Below are 21,674 nucleotides of genomic sequence, written 5' to 3' on the forward strand. Positions count from 1 at the left end.
CATTGTCTAAAACATTCAAAGACACGTTTTGATTCTGTGGAAGATCTCAAGGTTATGTTTGAATCTATCGATTCAATCAGTCTTGCTTATTGTTTGTCTCAGAAGCAATGACTTCTCCCGTTAATTTATCACAGGCTATTTAAGCATCTCAAGAGACAAGGTGCACTTTCGCAATGTGCTCTGATTGTTCTTCATGTAAAACTGTTGCTCCACAGTTAAACGGCATTTTAAAAAAGAGAATGCTGCTACAGAGTCAGGTCGAATACAACCAGCAGAATATATACATACAGACAAAGAGAACTTTACATAGTTAAATTTCAACGGTTGCAGAAATGTGATGTAATTTAATTGTCTGAGCAGTAGTCTGCAACGTTGCATTGAGGTTTACCTGTTATGTTACGATGATCAGTCCTCTATATGCGGAATCTCTATTTTCTCCGCCCTCAGTTCGAAACAGGTCTGTCCAGTTACTTGAAACAAAATATCAGTCGTTTTTTTGTTTTTTGTTTTTTTACATCAACACAACTCAGTGAAAGAGTTAGGTAGAGAACAGCTGGCGTCTGCCATTGTCGACAAAAAATAGCTGAGCAAAGAGACACAAAACATCATGGTATCAGAACATATGAGCAGTTACGAATCAGAAATAAATACGTAAAAAAGAGCAAAAACAATATCTTGATCACCGTGAATCGCGTCGACAATGTAAACTTGATGCTAGCACGCAAATAAGACGCATTGACTTTGACGTCTGGTCGTCGAGTGAGATAGTACTTAATTTAATAAAACATGCATCACTTATTGGCGATGCTTGTCATTTGTCTTTTCCGCACGTAGTTCACTCTCCATAAAAATGCGTATGTGTCTGTTCATGCACTGACGAGAAGCGGAGAGCGAAATTATGGCTTGTTTCCCGTCCAGATGTTGCGTCTTGCTTACGCAGACGTTGCCTGCCTCTGCTCATACATCAGATCTTGACATGTCGTTTTCTCCCTCTCTCGGTTTAGGCTTAAAACACGTGAATTGTCGCCTGTCTGGAGAGTTAAAGCTATAGACACAAACCGCGTCTAGTGTCTTGAGCACTTGAGCAAGGCAGCGGTGCAGTCTCGAGTCTGTGTGTGTTACTCCACCTCGCGTACCCCTCTCTGTACCCTAACAATTCTCTCTCACTCTCTCCCTCTCTCTCTCTGTGACACTAGCATTTCATTGCTTGTCTAGGCGGCCTTATTTCCATATGTACTGTCAGCTGAACAAACGTACTTAAATTTTTCTTCTTTTTTCCATTTGCTGCGCGCATCATCAAAAGGGAAACAAATGAGTAAATTAGAAGAAATCTCACCTCATGCTCTGTATTGACTATATCCAGAAAATCCATGAGTTAATGCACCATAAACGAAATATTTTAAATTTATTTATGAATGTATGTACAATATGTATGTATGTATTTATTTATTTATTTTATGTGCTAACCTTACGGTTTGCCTCAATCCCTTCCTGAGTAGCCAGAAAATATCCTGAAATTATACAAAATACAATCAAAATATTAGAACAGCAAAATCAAAAATTATTCAAGACCAGGTACGTCAGTCAAAATACTACTTTAATTGCCGCATTTTATTAAAAAGTAGGTGTTCTTTTATTTGTGTTATTTTACCCACAAACATGGTAAATTCCTAATATTAGCACTTGAGATCTAGTCCCTCGTTTACGGAGACTGATGCGGAAGGAGGCTCTTGGTTGCACAGTAAATATTAACCAGCTGTTTCCCGCCATGGAACTCATCTGATCAGCTGCGTACGCTTACAAGGGAATACTACAGGGAATCCCGTCAGCTGGAAACGGCTTCAAACTGCAACAACATCTCTGTACTTAATTGCGTGCAAATAAAACGGCTAAATCGACCTTGTTTAGGAGCTTATTCCTACAGAAACAGAAAACAGAATTAAAGAGAATCAGTCACAGAATACTGAAGGAAGCAGCATGGAGTATTTACTGGTGTCAACCGAAAAGGTGCCCTCTTTACAACAGTACAAGAAAACGGACAAAGACGTTATTGGAGGTCTATGCAGGTATTTATTTGAGTTTGTACGGAGCAACGTTAACTTAGTGTCGAGACGCTCTGTTTTCCTTAAAAATTATTTGCGAAAATTCAGCGGGATAAAACACAGAGGTACCACTGTGGATTTAAAATTAATATTTTCGTAGATATTTTAGTATGACCAATTCTAGTGTATGCAAAAGAAACAGGTTTATTTTCTATTTTTTATCACCAGAAACATCAACTAGTTAATTAAGCCAAATGCTTATGTGCAGTACCGAGGCTATCTAGTTAGCAAACACCAACCGCGTGGTGATCATCCAGCCGCTAAGATAGCCTACTGTAACTGAATAACAAGAATTCAAAAATTAATTTTCATACTATCTATTATTACATTTTCAGCATAGTTTTGCCACTGCTTTTTTAACTACTCTGATTTTTCCTCAGTGGTTGCTTGATTTGGAAAAACTGTTTCTAGGGTTGTGTGCAAATGGCCATGCTTGTGACATGTGCGAGATGCTTGACGTACTGTTGCTTTATTTGTTGCCATACTACTTGCTTATTTCTCGGGCAGCTGAATGCAAGAATGAATAAAGTGTTGTTTTTGTCACATTTAAACTGTAAAATCCAGGCTATATTTGTAATGACGGCAATACTTTTGCTCTTTAGATCGATGTTCTTCGTCCTTCACGTTACAACACACTGTCAACATGAAGTACTACCAGTAGAGAGGAAATGTGGTCATATGCCCCGGATGCTTTTGTTTGTCGATTATATTTGTCCTAAGTCAAATTAAAAGAAAGATCCAAAACCGATTTTCGTCAAATAAACAGTTTCTCAGACTTCTGACAACTTGTGCGGATAGATCGTGCAGAATTCCTTTTAAAACGGTCCTTTTCGCACCTCAAAAACAATACCAATAATCAGTCTGAAAATAAAAGTGAGGAAGTGAAGGTCGCGGAGGGATATTCAAAGTGAAAAAGTCAAATTGGCTTGGTTACTATTGTTACCTTTCATTGAAGTGTCGTTCCCTCCCTGTTTTTGTTTTGTTTTTGTTTTTTTGTTTGTTTGTTCTTGTTTTTTTTTTAACAGGAAATTAAGACTATGCTATGTTTGCAAATCCAATATGTGAAGTAACTGCACAGAAGTCGTTAGAAGAAAATATGACGGCCCTCTAACAGTTTAACTGTACTCCGTGAAATGTTAAACCTCTGAAAAATTCTCACTGTGGTTTGGTATTTTCATATTATTTTGTGCTGTCCAACATCTATGTCCCACATCTATGTTGTATGGTCTTAATAAGTGTCTGTACTGACAATAGTTTTTGCTGCCATTTGTGATGTGCCTGTGGTCCACATTACTGGCCTAAATAATGAACAAAAAACGTTTACAATATGAGCTGTAAAGCAACTCTGCTATTTCATGCTTGGCGTTAATATTTTTTTTCATGCCGACAAATGCCTCACATCATCAAGGAACTAGTGTGGGGAGAGAATTTATTTTAGGCAAAATGTTTTTTATATTTTATAAGTTTCGTGTAGACATATCCTCAAGGTCACCCTTTTCTCCCCACCTTCCCAGTTTGGCCAAGGGTCATCTGACCCCAGAAACGGCGCGTGACCAAGAACGGCGCCTTCGCCGCGAGATCGCCAATAGCAACGAACGTCGCCGAATGCAAAGCATCAACGCAGGTTTCCAGTCCCTCAAAACGCTCATCCCTCACAGCAGCGGAGAGAAACTCAGCAAGGTGAACTTTTAAAACATGTTTAAAAAACCCACGAAGTATAAAGCCACACTGTCACAACAATGCTCAGAAATCAAACATTTATAAGCTTAAAGATAAGAATAGTTGTCATTTGCCCGAGGTACTGGACCCAGATGATATGATCTCACCCAATTTCCTTTGATATTATCTTTGTAATCCCAAGCAGCACATTTTAATCCAGCACCCCATAACCCTTATTTCACAATAAAACCCTGTCATTGCATTAATTTTTGTCATTCTTTTGGACAACTTGTCTGACAGGCAGCCATCCTGCAGCAGACAGCAGATTACATTTACTCTCTGGAGCAGGAAAAAACTCAACTACAACAGCAGAACAGCCAGCTACAACTCTTTATACAGGTCTGTGTGTTCCTTCAGCTCAGCTGACAAAAATAAAACAAACAAAAAAAACGAAAAAACAAAACAGAAATACATCAGAAACAACTCCTCTGTGGGTGTTGTATTTTTATGAAGTTTATGTTATTGGATTGATTGGTTTAGTTTTGGCTGATTGTTAGCAAATAGTGACAACTTGTAAAACTTAAGACTGAATAATTCATGGGTCACAAAGTAAAAAAAAAAAAAAAAAAAGATCAATTAGGGTTTCTTTTTACTGGGGAAAAAAAACCTTCCTCAGGATTCTTCTAGACATTTCTTTCTGTGCTGTGTGTCTCCCTAACGGTCTGCCTCGTTCCTTCTTTCAGGAGATCACTGGTTCATCCCCAAAAAGGAAACGCACGGAGGAGAAGGATGAAGGAATAGGCTCCCCTGACACACCGGAGGAGGACAGAGTGGAGGACTTCCGCAGGGACATGTTGGACCTCCGTCAACAGCTGGAGAAAGAACGGTCTATGCGCATGTTACTGGAGGAACAGGTAAGGGGGAGAGGAGGAGAAAGAGGAGTCAGGGAAGTAGATGAAAGAGAGAAGGGCAAAGAAAGGAGGAGAGAGAAAGAGCAAGACAGGGACAGACAGAAGAAGGGCAAAGGAAGAATAAATAGAAGAATGAATAATTGAACAGGGAGAGTTTGATGAAAGGAGAGTAGAGAAGGGGAAAAAATGGAGTAGATTAAGTGATTAAGAATGACTAGTTAAGGGAAACGAGTAGGTGAACAAAAGGTTCTAAAAGGCTTGAATGCATTTAGCTTTAGTTTAAAATTCCTCTCTGCTCTGGATGTTCCTTTAGATCCACTCCCTCGGCGTTCACCTTCATTCGGAGAAGAAGAAGGTCATAACTCAACAGGTCCAGGAGGAGAATGCACACGTCCACTCACAAACACTGCAGAGACTGCAGCAGCAACACGATACCTGTCCCAACCCACAGGTGTGTCTCTCACACACACACACGCACACACATACACTTTAAGACAGAGAACCTGATACGCAGTATGCAAGGGTGCCGGGTTGATTTGCTGTTGTTGTACAATGAATGAAAGTTGGCTTCTCCTCGGTTTAAACGGCAGATGTTTTCGCCGAGTTATTTGCAAACCGTTTGTGACCATCTCATTTTTTTTTTTAGGTGCCGGCTCCCGCCGCAGCACCGGCACCCACCCACCATCCTACTGTCATCGTCCCTGCCCGCATGCACCCCCTCACTCCCCAGCATGTTACCGTGGTTACCATGAGCCCGACCTCCACTAGCAGCACTCTGTCCACGTCCAGGCAGAATCTGGATGCTATTGTTCAGGTTAGTTTGAGATTTATGGAGATAGCAACATTTTTCAGTTTTCAGTGCTTCTCTGTCGTGAGTTTTCCAGTCTTGCGTGTTTTGTGTGTATGTGTGTATCTGATGTGCCTGTCTAATGTTCCTGTTTGATTTCATTGTTGGACACCAGGCTATCCAGCACATTGAAGGTTATCAGAGAGTGGGCGGGGCCATGGAAGAGCAGAGGAAAGCTGTCATTGTGACACCAAGACGTATTTCCATGGATACCACCGGCTCAGACACAGACTCTTACAGCGAGGGAGAGGACTACTCTGCATGAGTTGATCGCTCTCACACTAACACACACACACACACGCGCACACACACACACACACACAGCCATTAAAATCGTACAAATACTGTTTCATAAACAAATCTCCATCTCAACATTTTGGTCGCTGTACTTATGTCTCTACTGTTGGGTTTTGGTCTAGTCCTGGGTTTTGGGGGGAGTTTTTTCCTGCCCTCTATGAGGATTAAGTCAGGGGGTGTCGTCCTGCTTCGTTTGCTGTAAACCTGTGGGCATGTAAAGTCCTCTGAGACTGTAAACAGTGATATTTGGCTTTAAATAAACCAAGAACTAGAACTAGTTTTGCATTCTGATGCAGAGCAGGCGCGCGCAAACAGTCATTAAAATCATACAAATACCGTTTCATAAACAGTTTTCTGTTTCTACATTTTGGTCCCTTTACTTACACGTCTAATTTTACATTCTGGTGCAGTGATTTGAATGGAATGAAAACATACACTCTGAAGTTAGATAGGACCAGAGAGAGCTGACAAAAACAAGAGTTTTTGAATGGCTGTTGGTCTGAATGTTTTATGTGACTAAATAAGCTCTTATATTTTTATCATTCATCAAGCAGCTTTTTATTTGTTTGTTTGTTTGTTTGTTTTTGTTTTTGACAAGCGTACTTGTTTATTTGAGAATATCTGCACTAAATTAATGCCTCTACAATTTGAATCAGTCATGTGACTCATCTGGTGCTCAATGATTGGATGTAAGAGAAACAGAAGTAGGTATAACATAATGTCTTGCATTTGTCTACACAACAAGAAGACCTTACCATGTGGGTTGGTGATGTGTAACTGTGTACTTATGCTTTTAAAAGATGTTGAAAAGCTATTTTAACTTTGAAACACTTGGGGAAAGACATGCACCAGGGGACTTTTTTTATGAGAAAAATAATAAATTTTGTACTTTGTTTTTTAATACTTGTGTGTATTTTATTCCCTCCTACTAAAAAGTTATACTTGTTAATGGTGAATTTTTGGTACAGTTTTGCATTACTGTATCAATGTAGTGACCCATACTGTCCAGCAGAGAGGGCTGTTTTTGTTTTTATTTCTGATTTTTTTTTCCCCAAAGCAATTTCATTTAGTTGATAAGTCAGCTTAATGAGTTACTCTAAAAGTGCACCCGATGGCTACTGGGAGTTTTATTGTCAGTATCACAATGTAATTCATTCTGAATGACTTAACCTGAAATAGACTATTTATATAGTTTATGTTTAATCATGTTCAGACTGCACAATGCACACTTTTTAACTGTGGTCCTGTCTGATGATTTGCTGTTCTGTAGCTTTATTCATTTGAATCAGACCTTGGAAAAAGAATGGCAACGCATTTTTATTCATACCGTGATATCACAAGGCATATGAATTGCTGACAGCTTATTTTACCAGTTTATTAAGATTGTTTTTTTAATTTTAACCTCTCTAAAAAAATCCTAACGTCTTCTTTCTTATAATTTATTCCATAATTTAACCAAAAGATTGCATTGCTTGGGTTCTGCCTCAAAACAATACGATTAGCTCCGTGTCTCTTGATATACAAAGACAGACAGCTTGTTTGAAAATGTGAGCCTTTCTATACATGTAACTGCGCCTCCACTCCAGAGCCTGTGATTGGATGAGGCAACTGCTCTGACACGGAATGGCTGATGTGTATGCAGTTGCTCTGATGCTTGCCAGTGGCCATCCCACTTGGCATGCACTTTGACCTTCTCTTGGGTAGTATATATAGCCACCACTAGAGACCCAGGGCCCCTGCCAGTCAAAATGAAGGCTTTGCTCTCCGTTGCGTGCTTGGTCTCTCTGCTGGTCCTCGCTACTGCAGGTAAAAGGGAGAGGGAACCCAGGAATGAATGGTTATAATGTACAATGAAGTCTTGTTAAGGGTGCATTATTAAGAATTACACATGAACTGTTATAACCTGACTGCAAAGTAAGAGAGTAGAGAGATAGAGGCTGATAACTTGCTGTTTTAGTTCAAACATTGATTCTGAGGATTATAAAAGTGAAAAGTATGTTTATGACAGAAGTTTCACAAGCAATAACACACAAAATACTGCATGCATTTTTTTTCCTGCTCTATGGTCTAATGAGTTGAAGACCAGTAAAATTCTATTTAAGATACTCAATCATTTTTAGAAGATCAGCTTTAATACTGAGAGTGTAACCATGTGTATTCTGTCTTTAGTCTGGCTGCACGACTTGGTTTGGTGTAATTGCATGTCGAGAGCACTAATCTCTGTTAAAAATGATACCTTGGTTTGTTGCTGTTTGACGTTAATCCTATACAGTTTTTCTTGTTTGTTTGTTTTTTTTTTTTTATGGCACAGTGTTCAGTGCTGAACATTAACATCTGCCATGACCTCATTCCCGACTGCTTTTGAATTGTGTTACAGATCTTCAAAGAGCCAAATTGTGGCAAAGCAGTAGGTGCAGAATGTGTGATCTAGTCTGTCTTAAGTGACAGAAGGCATGGGCGCTTCGGTTCACTGATTATGCAAATTTATGGAAACAGAGTCAAATGAATCACATTAAGCAAATTAGAGTCTCCATTTTACTCTATTGTTTTAACACAGTGCTGAGCGCTCAACAGGGTCGAGCTCTGGTCAAAGCACACACACACACATGCAGAAGACTTGTCAGCTGCTCTGAAGTAAAGCACCAGCTGATGGAAACTTTGAAGAGCAACCACACAGTGCATGTGTTAAGGCATACAGAAAAGGCTACACACACACACACACACTCAGTTTTGTATCATACATTGGCTGGCTTATTACAATGGAATCATTACAAGTGCTGATTCATGATGGATGTGAGTCATATTAACAGTCTAAGAATAGACCCAAATAATCGCAGCTTTACTATAACAACTCACAGTACATTACCATCCTAAAAATGGCTCTATACTGGAACAGAGAACATTATGAGACTAATAAGACAATGGACTGTATTCTGATCCTCTTCACTGTGAAAAGTCCCAATTAGTTAGTGTCTGCTGATACCGCAACTGTACAGTTATCACTATTGTTAACCCTTGGCTCATATCTGTGCAAGGTGCTGGTGTGTTTACTAATATAAATGGAATTATAATAAAGTTTTTTGGCCTCTGACTAAAGATCACTGACAGGTAGGACAGCATAATGGTTTGACGTAATCTTTGGTAACACTGTTGGGATATGTAGTGTAAGTTGTCTTTCAAATGCTCAGCTGTTTTTTTTTTTTCCGGAGGCTTTGGAAGTTACCCTTGCCTGTCCTTGTTCTTGTTCTGGCTCTTGCACGTCTCTCTCTCTCTCTCTCTCTCTCTCTCTCTATCCCCTGGCTCTTCGTAGTCAGGTGATGTGGTCTAGAGAACACACTGAAACCAGACACGTTCAGCTGGGAGGGAAAACGTAACTGCCCGCTTACAGATCCATGGTGCAATCACACCCATTTTCACTCTCTGTTCACACACTGTCCCAACACACACAAATACATACATAGAGAGAGAGAGAGAGAGAGAGAGAGAGCAGCTGCTGTCACTGCTACACTGTCTTGATCTGAATTTATTTCTGTCCTGCTGGCCTTGTAGGGACATCCATTATCTGGACTGTAGGACTCTGTGTAAGACTCTATGCTGCTACACAACAGGCTCTTACTGCTTGTCAGCCCGATAATGTATGGGGCTTCCCCCTGGACACTCATTCAGCTGTGGTTTTTTAACAATCTGTAAATACCCTGTGAAAGAGTACGGAATCGATCGAATTTATATACTATGTGCACGGAGACTTTTGGACAAAGGTGGACAACGTTTTTTTTCCAGTCGTTTCAGGTTTTTTTTGTATGTGTTTCAGTTTATGAGTAAGTGAGAGCTTAAGAACATTAGTCCAGATGGAAACTTGTTCCTAGCATTTCTCTTGTTTTGTTTGGGGTTTTTTTTCTGCCACTGAATTATGACTGATGCCTGATGACATAATGTCTTTAAGGAATTATGGGTATTATAGTTTTAAAAAGGCCTTGATATTACCCTCTAACCTTTAACTAGACTAAGTATCACCTGAATGATCTCTGAGACTTGTTTGCTTCTATGTGTGAGTGTAATTGAGAAGGAAGAGGGAACGAGAGAGAGAGATTGAATTCACTTATAAAGACATGTAGCAGAAAGCCTCTGACAGTTACAGGGGACAGGAATGTAATTCTCACTGGAAATAGCAGGGGAATTCTGCCCTCTGCCCCTTTTCACACCTGACTCATTGTGAAGCTATTTATGTTCCTGCAGGGGACCTGTTTCTAGGGCCCAGGCACCTGTCCACCCCCATCCCACCTTAGTCTTATCTGTCTAGGACGCTAGCACAGATCAGGTTCTGAATATGCCTGTGGTGTTAGAGGAGGAGCTGTGTGTTTATTTTGTTAATTAAAGCAATAAATGGAAATGCCATTTCACTGGCTTGAATTTGATTCAACGGATCACTCAGTTGATTTGTATTTGCCAAAAAGTCCTGGAAACTGTAGATACTGTAGAGTTGTAAATGCAAATCAACAGTCGCTTATCAGATGCCCCACACACATACGCACACACAGGAGAGAGCGAGAGTAAGAGCGAGAGCGAGAGAGAGAGAGAGAGACAGGGAGGGAGAATCCTCCCCAGAGAGTGTCTCCATGAGGACTTTTTAATGTCCCTTTACTCCACCTCTACTTGAGAGTTAACACTAATTCAATTTATCACCACTGCTGCTTCCAGCAGAATATGAGCTCAGGGGGTTTACCTACTGTATATCATCACTACCCGTGTCCTAGCAAAGCTGTCCCATTTTTGGCTTCTTTTGTCAGTTAATATACATAATTGGACACATCGATCTAAGTTAATTTAGTTTAACTTAGACAAATATATGATTCATTTACAGGGAAAAGTTTTAGAAAAAAAATGACTACCCTTAATCCTATTTGAAAGAAGACAAGATGAATACGCCACAGTAATATGTTCACATAGCAGTTCATAAGGAACACCATTGGTGTAAGCCACTTCGGTAGCCTGATTCATCAGCTTTTCAGTTTTGTGTGTGTGTGTGTACGTGCGCGTGCATGTGTGTGTGTGTGTGTGTGTTTGTGTGTGTATGAAACATTTTGCTCACTTAGCATAGTGACCTAGCAACAAATTCCCACTCATTCAATTAAGGATTCCAGAAGAACACTTAAGTCTAACAGAGACAGTTTTTAAGAGCAAGGTCAGTGATACTAATGCTATGGTGAATGCCAGAGGTGAGACAGATTTCCTCTTACACTAATTTTAGGTCTGTTGGTGCCCTCTGTTGACAGCAGTTTGCATGTGTGTGTGTGTGTCATTGCTAGAAGTACTGAAGCACGGAGTTAGGATCAGGACTTTGTGACAGCATAGGACACTGCTGATTCTGTTATAATTTGACCACTGGGATTTATCTGAGTAATGCAATACATTTGTAAACCAGTCTTTACCTAACTCATTCGATAACCATTAAATGCTTAGAAACGAATAGACAAAAGTAACAGTGTGTTCCTTGAGGTAGGAATATAAGGTCATGCCATCTGGGATAGGTCAGCTGTTCCTGTTGTAATTTGTAGGTAAAGATTCAAGATTCACGGACTCTGTGGATCAAAAATGGCACTTCTGATGCTCTTTGACAAGTTCCGTGTCTTAAAGAACAGTATGGTCAGATTAAGTACGTGGGCCAATCTGTGATTACGCAAACCTGACGCCAACATGACTAGAGGAAAATTTTAAAGAATCGTTTTTTCAATGATGATGATTCATTTCTTGGTTAAATATAGACGCTGAACAAAAAGCCCTTTGTGATAAGATCAGCATCAATCATGACTGACCCGACACACACATTGATCAAATGGGCAGGATAAGTCGCCTATCTCTCATCTGATTATCCAGAAGCACAAAAAGGACATGGCGTGCTTTCTCCTCGCCAGCTTTCCTTCCTATTTTGGGACATGAATCATCCCTAAACCATTAAATGCTTGCAATAACAGCTTTCAACCCCTTGAATTACAAAAATGGTTCACCTCTTTTCTTGGTGATCCTCAATATCACCGTGTCTTTGGAAAGGAGATACAAAATTAGTTGACAGTCCGGAGGATGAAAAAAAAATCATCTCTTATCTACAATTAATTAAGCTGTTCTTTAACCTGATAAACAACTGGCCATTGTGGCTTATATCTTGACAGTACAATTGCTACTGTCTCCTATTACATAACGTTCTTGCACTTGTTTCCAAACAGTTGTGTGTTTTTGTTGGACATGCAGTCAGCTATGGATTACAGCGCCGCTCTCTCAGGCCTTCTTTTGGAAGTGAGAATCGGCCAGCTGCACAGCACAGAAACTGATCCACGGAGCCACAGAGGAACAAGAGCTCAGAGATATGCATTTAGCTTCCCTATGCCACACTAGGCCCCGCTACTGATTCAACAGGCTGTTCAAGACCCCGTAGGAGGATATAATTGAATTGGCTTGAGCTCAGTTTACTGTTCTCCACGTATGTTATGACCTCTCGTCTCGGTTTTATATCATGGGATACGACTATTATGTAACGAGGAGTCCCCAAGTCTCTGTGTTTTGATACCATGGTAACTTAAATCATGTCCAGACTAAAGCTAAAATGTATAGTGTGGCAGTTGGGACTTCTCAAATCTCTGTTTGTGAGTGTGACCCTGTAACGTCTATTTCAACTTTTATTTTGTGCTTATGATTTTTCATAATTGTTTTGCAACATGAATCATCTAAAAAGTCTCATCGACTTGCATGATGCTGTAAATAAGGTGAAAAAGTCCATTTGGTTTACAAACTTATTAACACCTATTTTATTTCTGATGTCAATGAAAAAACACAATCCCACTGTCACATGGAATTTTGATATTACTTTTACTGTTGTGCCTCAGAATAGAGGTCGTGTCTTGGCACAAATAGTTCATGAAAAACTGTCCAATCATGGAGAAACTTGAAACTTGATGGTAACAGTCTGGGAGCGTTGAAGGTTCAGTCTGTTCTTGGCTTATACATCAAGTGAGTTTTTTTGTCACCCACAGAGGGAAAGTAGGCCTATTTGTCCTGCAGTTTAATATCATTGTGCCATTTGGATGGTATTGGAAGGTTTATTGGAAATAATGAACATTCATGTACATGCAAGCTCTGCAAGCTGAGCCTCCCTTGATATCAAAATGGCAAAAACTTTCAGCACTGCAAGTTACCAGACCTATTAGCTCTGGAAAAGTATGCTGGATGACTTGGTATTCTGGGGCCTCTTTGCCTTTCAATACATTTACCATCAGTATTCCATTTTTTTTTACAGCTCAGGTGTTTGAACATCTTTTGTGTTGTGTACTTTTGACAAAAGTATGATTAGGGTTAAAGCCAAATCATTATAACATGGCACAATCAAGACAGATTTACACTGCTTTTTTGAAGTGTGTCTTTTGTTTCATCTGTGACCCACTGATCACTCCTGATCCTTTTAAATCCTTATTAATACTTTTGTTTTCCATTTTCACAGAGTCTGTGGCTGAGGTCACAAGCCATGTTGGCTCCGAGGATGAGCCGCTCATGCGATTACAGCTGCAGCAGCCGGAGGGTGATCTGTTCCCCTGTGGCTGTGACCCTACAGAGGAACTTGCCCAGAGCTCTTCCAATGACACACCTGCCCCAGAAAGAACAGCCTGCAAACCCTGTGCCACCAGCCCAGACTTGGGCCAAATAGTGGAGGACACCAGCTCCGCCAAAGAGGAGGAGGAGGAAGATGAGGGAGTTGCCACTGAGGAGGACCTTTCTGTGACTGAGGCAGAAGAGGAAGATTCTCAGGAGGAGGCCATAGAGGAAGTAGATGAAGGAACATCAGAGGAGGAGGTTGTTGGTGAGCATGTTGAGGGATCTGAGGCTGTGGAGGGAGAAGCTGTGGAAGATGAGGAGATTCCCGCAGAAGCTAGAGAGGAGGAGGATACTGAAGAGGAGACAGAAATTGAGACTGAAGCTGGAGAGCAGCCTGAAACCTTGGAAGAGCCTGCTGTAGAGGAGGAGGTGGCACAGGAGGAAACTGTGGAGGAACCTGCAGTGGAAGAAGAACAGGTCACACCAGAGGAGGTTACTGCAGAGGAACCTGAAGAGGTGGTGGAGGTGGCTCAGGAGGAGGAGGCAGTTCCAGAGGAGGAGGTGTCTGAGAGTGTCGAAGAGGAGGCAGTGGAGGACGTTCCTTTAGAAGATAAAGAGTCAGCAGAAGAGTTAGTGGAAGCGGCTGAGGAGACTGTAACAACTGAAGAGGAGTCAGCTGAGGTACTAGAGATTGTCCCAGAAGAGACAGCGGACATAGTGGAAGAGCCTGCTGTGGAGGAGCCTGAGATCCCTGCAGAAACTGAAGAGGTGGTGGCAGAGCCGGAACCAGAGGAGAAAGCCACTGAAGCTATTGAGGAGATTGTAGTGGAAGAAGTGGTTGTTGCTGAGGAGGCTGAAGAAGCAGCTCCTGAAAAGGCAGAAGCAGCTGAAGATGTTCCAGAGATTACAGTTGAGGAGGTTGTGGAAGCCGTCGTGGAAGAGGTACCTGCTGAAGAACCAGCACCCATTGTAACTGCGAAAGGTATGATCAATCTAAAATGTCGAGTGTTTGGAAGTCAGATTACATCTAGATTTGAAGATACCGCACCAGTTACTTTCTGTACTTTCCCAGAACATCTCACGTATCTTTTCAACTCAAATAGAGTACACTGGTACTACAACTGATAAAGAAGACAGTCAAGAATGAATGTTGAACATTTTGTATGTTAAGGTTGTTCTCAGCTCTACCAGTTTCAGTCTTGCTGGTTTGAACAGTATCTAAACATTAGAAAAGAGTATCTAAATATCTAAGATTCTAAGTAGTGTCTTAAGGACTGTAAAGTAGACATTGGAGATCAGTGCTGTGCAGTGAATGTGACTGTAGTAGGGTGGGGGAGACAGAGTGTTGACATTGCTATAAAAGACCGACTCTAGGCCTCACAGTGTGTCCTGCATACTCGTGCCCCAGAACCTGATATGCCTGGCAAAAAGAGCTTCAGGAATAACCCTGAGACAGAAATAAACAGCCAGAAATACATGCGCCCACACACACACACACACACACACATACACACAGAAAGAAAGAGAGAGGGAGAGAGAGAGAGAGAGATTTCTATTTTTCTAAAAATAATAAAAAAAAACAAACAAGCAAACAAACAGACAAACAAACAATAAACAGTATCAATACTGTGACCAAGTATTGCTCCTTGGTGGTCATCTGGAGTGACAAGTGCTGAATATATTTTCTTTAATGGTGTTGAAGTTAATACAAACCTAAAGCATTTGCAACATGTTTGGATCTCTGTTCTCTGCATTGTTTTTTGTTTCTCAGCAGCTGAAGAGGCAATGCCAACACGACCTGCGAAAAGGGACCGATCTCATATTGAAGAAACCCTGCATCTTGCTGCAGCTGAGCCCTCAAAAGAGTATGCAGGTAGAAAACAAACAGGAGGCCCCTCTGAAACACACACTTACTGCCCTGAGTTTAATTACTCATTTATGACATATTACATCGTAAATGTATGGTAATTGTACAGTTAACGACACTATACAGTAAATGACACTATGACATATCACGCTACTGGGCTTATTTTGTAGTTAATTATTAAAAATGTCTTGTTGGTTGCTGAAAATAACTCAGTAGCAAAAATTGGTGGCTATTAATAAGCACTCTCTCTGTTCTCTTTTAACCTCCCTTTTCTTGTATTTTGCACTTAACTTTTTTTTGCTCCTTTATTCTGCTACCTACTTTCTCTCTTCCTCTCCCATTCTCTTTATCTCTATACTTCTCCCTATCTCTGCAGATGCTCTTAAAAAATTACAGCATATCTACCACACTGCCATAAAGCCTATGGAAAAGGCTTACAAATATAATGAACTGAGACAACATGAGGTCTCAGGTAAGACTACATGTATTTGTTTTTTAGTTCTGCCCCTTTTTTGCAATGAATCTATTATACAACCAAAGATAGCATGCCTAGTACATCTCAATGAGATGTAGCATTTAGATATAATTCAAAAGAACATGTATCCTGTGTGTGAATACAGCTTATGTGATTTCTGCTTACGTAATTTCTATGATTTCATTTCTCTACGCTAAAAGCTTGTGCAGGGCTTGGAAACAGGTGTGTGGCCTACAGAATCCAGTTCTCTCTTCAAAGCACAATAATGTGGAACCCTGTGGGGCATGAATCCAAACCTTACATAAAATCTGAAGCAAAATTTGTTATGCTAGCAAAGCCAGTCCAGCTGACAGCAATCAACAGTTCTCAAACAATGCAACAGACTCCCACAGTCTTGTTGAGTGCGTAAGAGTGTGTGTGTGGCCTAAACTTTCATGGCTACAAGCAACAAGAGCCTGGTCGTTCAAACAGGGAGGCATATTTGAAAACAATAGTTTCTCCACAAATTACGTAGACTCCAAATACGGGATGAGAGATTGTTTATAGTCATGAGCAATTTGTGTACTGTCTTGATTTCAAACAAACAACATCTAAGAGTCTCTTAGATGTTCCCCTTTGCTGAATGTTCTGACTGCAATGTAGCTTGCCCTCTCGTGGCTCGCGTTTGTAGCAAATCATAGTAAGGTCAGACATAACTTACGCTCAGTGACTCTGAAGATCTTCATGTTTTTTGGACCCTGTAGATGCAGAAATCACCTCCAAGCCCATGGTGCTCTTTCTGGGTCCCTGGAGCGTTGGCAAATCTTCCATGATCAATTACTTACTGGGCCTCCATAACACACCACAGGAACTCTACACAGGTATGGTAAAAACAGTACCTGGTACACTACAGAATTTGCTACTCTCTCTATAAACATCATTAGATGAACATCTGGACCTGGAAATGCCAGAGTTGTACACTCTTTGGTTACGCTCCATCAATGGGCCTTATGACATCTTTTTGCTAATAAAGTCTTCCTTACTTGTCTATTGCTGTCTTGTTTGTCTGTCTCTCAGGTGCTGAACCCACTACCTCTGAGTATACAGTGATCATGCATGGTGAGAAAGTGCGCACCATCGAGGGTATTGTCATGGCAGCAGACAGTTCTCGCTCGTTCTCACCCCTGGAGAAGTTTGGCCAGGGTTTTCTGGAGAAACTGGTGGGCATCGAGATGCCTCACACACTTCTGGAGAGAGTCACCTTAGTTGACACACCTGGGATTATTGAGAACCGCAAACAACAGGAGAGAGGTGCTAGAAGACACCCCTCCCCATGTCCTCCACCACCATACACACACACACACACACGCACTCAAACACCCATATATATATACAATAAAAAATACAGCACGTTGGATGAAAGCGTGGACATTTCATTGTCACAGAGAGCTTCATGTACCTTAACAACAATCTAGGATGGTACATTACTGTAAATATATTATTTGTCACAAGGGCCTATTTAATACAAGATGTAGTCAGACTTTGATCATTTTTGAATGCATTAATAAGTTCTTATGTTGGTTTATCTTCTTTTATACAAATGCAGGCTATCCCTACAATGATGTCTGTCAGTGGTTCATTGACCGTGCCGATCTGATCTTCCTGGTATTCGACCCCACCAAGCTGGACGTAGGCTTGGAGCTGGAGATGCTCTTCAGGCAGATGAAGGGCAGAGAGTCTCAGATCCGCATCATCCTAAACAAAGCGGACACCCTGGCAACCCAAGACCTCATGCGCGTCTACGGCGCCCTCTTCTGGAGCATGGCTCCTCTCATCAATGTGACTGAGCCTCCTCGTGTCTACGTCAGCTCCTTCTGGCCCCAGGATTATGCCCCCGACACCAGCCGTGACCTCTTCAAACGTGAGGAAGTCTCTCTTTTGGATGACCTCAATCAGGTGATCGAGAACCGCCTGGAGAACAAGATCGCCTTCATTCGCCAGCACGGTATCCGCGTACGAATCCACGCGCTCCTGGTCGACCGCTACCTGCAGACGTACTATGAGAAGCTAGGCTGGTTCAGTGACCCCGATGAGGTGTTCCGCGACATTGTGAGTGACCCCGACAAATTCTACATTTTCAAGTCCATATTGGCCAAGACAAACGTCAGTAAATTTGACCTGCCTGAACCAGAGGCATACCGCGACTTCTTTGGGGTTAATCCACCGAGCGGTTTTAAGCAGCTGTCATACCACTGCAGCTGGTCTTCTGGCTGTCTTCTGGAGAAGATAGAGAAGGCTATCACAGAGGACTTGCCAGCTCTTCTCAGCAGCCTCGCTGAAAAGAAAGAAGCAAAAGCTGGACCTGCTTCTGAAACCTGCTCTGGCCCCAACTGTGAAGAGAAGCCCAAAAACCGTTGGCGAAGGCAATAAGGAGAAAAACAAAAGAGGGGGGAAAGGAGAGGAAAGGAGTGGAGGAGGGAGAAATGGGAGGAGTAGAGAAGAAGCTAATCCCAACTGGGAGCACCGTTGTTTTGTCTGGACTGGACACTACGCACAAAAGTGATGAATGAACAAAGGGATGATACGATGCGTGAATAGATGAAAAAACATGTTTGAGGAAAGAGTGGTGACTGACAGATCCCATAAGAGTAAGAATTACATCATGTGGTGCTCAGAGAGTGGAAGCTGTGATTAAACTCCGATGGAAAAAATCGTAGAAGATGCAAAGACTTTTAATTGTCACACAACTCAGTGGTATATGATCAGATGGGATATTCTATGACATGATAGGAGGGAGACCATTCAAGTCCAGTCAAGTTTTTTTTTCCCTTTTTGGATAGCAAATCTTTGTTTTATTTATTTCAGTTTCTTTTGGAACTGCAGGAAAGAAAGAAATTTCCAGCAACCAACATGTCAAGTTTGTTGAACTTATTTATCATCTTTGTTAACGTTTGAAAGAGTCTGAATTTCATGAGTATTGGTCTTTACAAGAGAACACACACACATACACACACACAGCTTTACTTTTGTCACTGCAATTGTAAGAACACATTTGTAGACTGATAAAAACTGGCAAACAACAAATTTTTGTTGGCTCTTTGCCAGTATACCTGTAGTGGTGCATGTAATGTAATCACGACATTAAATTTGTTTTTCTTTATTGTTTATGACTTGTGTCTCATGGCTTGTGCTGGCACTGGGATGTATGTGTGTGTGTGCATCTATGTATGGATGGACTAGACAAAGGAATTGCTTATTTAATTGGAGTAAAACACTAAGACAAACACTACGCTTGTCTTGGCATGTTTACTGTATATTTTAAAGACATACAAAGGACAGGGTGAGTGAATCTCTCCCCTGTTTGAATAGAGTTTCATTCAAACCCTAATTTAGCTCAACTCTTTCTAATACTCAAGAGTTTTTCAACATCTTGATTGCTTCAGTCAGGTGTTTCTTGCAGAGTAGGAGTCTGTACTGCCTACCTTTTCACTCAGAGTAAAAGAACAAGTGGAACGTAAAAATATGTAAAAAGCTATATAATGCTTTTTTTTTTACGTTAATAAAGTCTCAGACTTTGGAACAATACTACAGTTAACTCAAAGGGATAGTTAGCCAAAGCCGCCACATTAAAATTGTGTGTTTGTGATGAATTGACACAAAACATCCAGCAGGAGGCATCCTATCTCTCTAAGAAAATACTTCTCAGAAGACGAAAATATTCATTTTGTGCAATCAGGAACCGCTACCTTTGGTCCCATAAAAAGAGCACAGGATTCATTTTTATGAGCAGACTCTGGCATCAAATGAAGAGAAAAACACACAAACAGATGGCCATCATGTAAAAGTGTCCGGTCAATGTTGTGAAGACCTTGAAACACTGATCTTACGCCTTCTTAGCCAGATAGTAAACATAACGAAAACTGCTCATACATAATTTATGGGGAAATACTCTAAATGTCACTGTGAGTTATGTCAAGCAAAACTGTAGTATATGGTCAACAATTTGAATTATGAAAATCATAAAAATTGCACTCTTACACTCTTAAAGTTTTTAAAGTTGTTAAGGCTGTCTAATAAAAATGAATACCTTCGATAAATAAAGGAGCAATTATTATCAGTTTTGATATACAGTTAATCCAATTGATTTTCAATGAATAGAAAATCTTAATATATTAAAGCTAAAGAAATGCAGAGTTAGGGTCAAATAAACATGCCATTTTGAACAACATTACTTGCCATAACGCTGTCGGGAGGAATCTCCTGAAATTTAAAGCTTTATTTCACTCAAGCTGCTCCTCTTGGAAAGATGCGCTTTGTTCACTTTAAAACACTTTTGATAAATTACCGACATACTTTAAACAGTACCATATTTGTCACATTTCAAATAAACAAAATCCTACGCATTATCCATTATTACCAATAACATTTTGTATTGTTTAAATAAATACTACATCTCACTGTGACCTTGATGATCCCCTGGCCTAGTGCAGGTGAGATTCCCCTTTGGCAATGACGCCTTTCATCAGATAATTGGCCTCATAACTGGGCATGTCTCCTGATGTGGGTGATATCTCTCAGGCAAGTTGTCCATCAGGTTCTTCAGTGCTCCTCACACACGCATCCCCTGATCTCAGCCACCACTTCTCCTTCGTTTGACCCACTTCACACTGAGTGTACTAAATAAGTGCGTATTTACACAATAGTTACACTGATATATACACCAAACGAGGAATTAAGTCATTTCCCAATGTTGTAAAGCTATACAACTATACAGCATAACAGTCTACGTCTACTTTGTAGTCACTTTCACCAGGAAACCGGTTCAAACATTGTTATTAATGAAACAGTGTAAAGTTAAACTCAAAGGAAACACGCGTGTCAGATACAGTTATGGTGAATTCTGTGTAGTGTGCACTGTGTTTGTTTCCAACCAGTGACCAAGTTTATCCATGTGTAATGGAATAACATACTCTTATGCTTAGTGTGTGCTGTATGCAAGCTTCTCCATTCAGTTACATTTAACAGCCTTCCCTTGAACTTACCCAACCATTCCAAGCATTCGACTTGTGATATACCTTGATTAACAACTCACGCACATGCAAACCACACACACACACACACACACACTTATTGCTTATGTGTTCAGTCTGACTATTATCCTGTCCATGGTGAAAGTCAGATTTTTACACTTACTCGTCTGACGCTGATGACAAATATGTGCTTATGAGTTAGGCTGCAGACAGCCAGTGTATCAGTCAATCAATCATTCAAAGCCTGACGAGAGTATTAAAATTCTACCATCGTTATACGTGGGTTAACGCGTATTCACACGTAATTAACAGTTTAGGAGAAAAACAGGACTACTATTATTATTATTTTACCTTACTCTGTACATGCGTGCTCGCCGCCATTTAAGACCTGCGTGCGCGTTCGCTCCAGCCTTGCCCCCTCCCCTCTATTTTAGTACTGTAGCTAACTTGTCCACTCCGCAACACCCACACCATCTCAGCTAGTCGAGATTTTCCGAGTCAGTCAAGAAGATGGTGGAAGTGAGCACGGCGTCGTCTGCGTCTGGATAAAAAAAAAAAAAAAAAAGCACCAACGCCGCCTAAAACTCATTAAGGTATTCCCTGAGTAAGATCGCGCAGAAGCGGTCGGGCAACAGGGAGGAAGCCCTTCATCAAACGGAAGAGGACGCAACACAGTCTATGAACACAGCAGCACGCACTAGTGCTATGTTGCCTGGCACAGAGCATGCCAACAAGAAACCGGACTTGTCTAGACTCTGAGGAATTATAAACAGACGACATGCAACATTTATTTTGCTCTCCGTGGAAATTTCAGCAGTACATGGAACAGAATATTGATTTCTTTTTTCCTTGTGGAATTTCAAGTCCATAGGGAAAGCGAGGGGAGGGCACGCAATTATTCTGTACTCCCAACTCCATGAGTTTAC

The 21,674-nt window shown here is 40.9% G+C and overlaps 2 protein-coding genes across 2 annotated transcripts; both read left to right on the plus strand.

Moving 5' to 3' along the window:
* Nucleotides 1–1,950: 1,950 nt before the first annotated feature.
* LOC115819048 (transcription factor AP-4-like) lies at nt 1,951–5,865 on the plus strand. Its single transcript, XM_030782587.1, has 7 exons — nt 1,951–2,066; nt 3,617–3,782; nt 4,062–4,160; nt 4,505–4,675; nt 4,986–5,121; nt 5,338–5,486; nt 5,635–5,865. The coding sequence occupies exons 1-7, from the start codon at nt 1,978–1,980 to the stop codon at nt 5,782–5,784; spliced, it is 960 nt and encodes a 319-aa protein (XP_030638447.1). The 5' UTR covers nt 1,951–1,977; the 3' UTR covers nt 5,785–5,865.
* Nucleotides 5,866–7,564: 1,699 nt separating this feature from the next.
* LOC115819298 (sarcalumenin) lies at nt 7,565–18,148 on the plus strand. Its single transcript, XM_030782859.1, has 7 exons — nt 7,565–7,622; nt 13,306–14,379; nt 15,169–15,270; nt 15,641–15,736; nt 16,483–16,599; nt 16,796–17,029; nt 17,325–18,148. The coding sequence occupies exons 1-7, from the start codon at nt 7,565–7,567 to the stop codon at nt 18,146–18,148; spliced, it is 2,505 nt and encodes an 834-aa protein (XP_030638719.1).
* Nucleotides 18,149–21,674: the final 3,526 nt, after the last annotated feature.

The sequence above is a fragment of the Chanos chanos genome, chromosome 8 (assembly GCF_902362185.1).
Source record: "Chanos chanos chromosome 8, fChaCha1.1, whole genome shotgun sequence".
Taxonomy (NCBI): domain Eukaryota; kingdom Metazoa; phylum Chordata; class Actinopteri; order Gonorynchiformes; family Chanidae; genus Chanos; species Chanos chanos.

Bases quoted from the DNA above. Each gene is read 5' to 3' on its own strand.
- LOC115819048 (XM_030782587.1), top strand. From the start codon at position 1,978: ATGGAGTATTTACTGGTGTCAACCGAAAAGGTGCCCTCTTTACAACAG. The intron at 4,161-4,504 runs GTCTGTGTGTTC...TCCTTCTTTCAG, and splicing joins AGCTACAACTCTTTATACAG to GAGATCACTGGTTCATCCCC. The intron at 4,676-4,985 runs GTAAGGGGGAGA...ATGTTCCTTTAG, and splicing joins GCATGTTACTGGAGGAACAG to ATCCACTCCCTCGGCGTTCA.
- LOC115819298 (XM_030782859.1), top strand. From the start codon at position 7,565: ATGAAGGCTTTGCTCTCCGTTGCGTGCTTGGTCTCTCTGCTGGTCCTC. The intron at 14,380-15,168 runs GTATGATCAATC...TTTGTTTCTCAG, and splicing joins ACCCATTGTAACTGCGAAAG to CAGCTGAAGAGGCAATGCCA. The intron at 15,271-15,640 runs GTAGAAAACAAA...CTATCTCTGCAG, and splicing joins GCCCTCAAAAGAGTATGCAG to ATGCTCTTAAAAAATTACAG.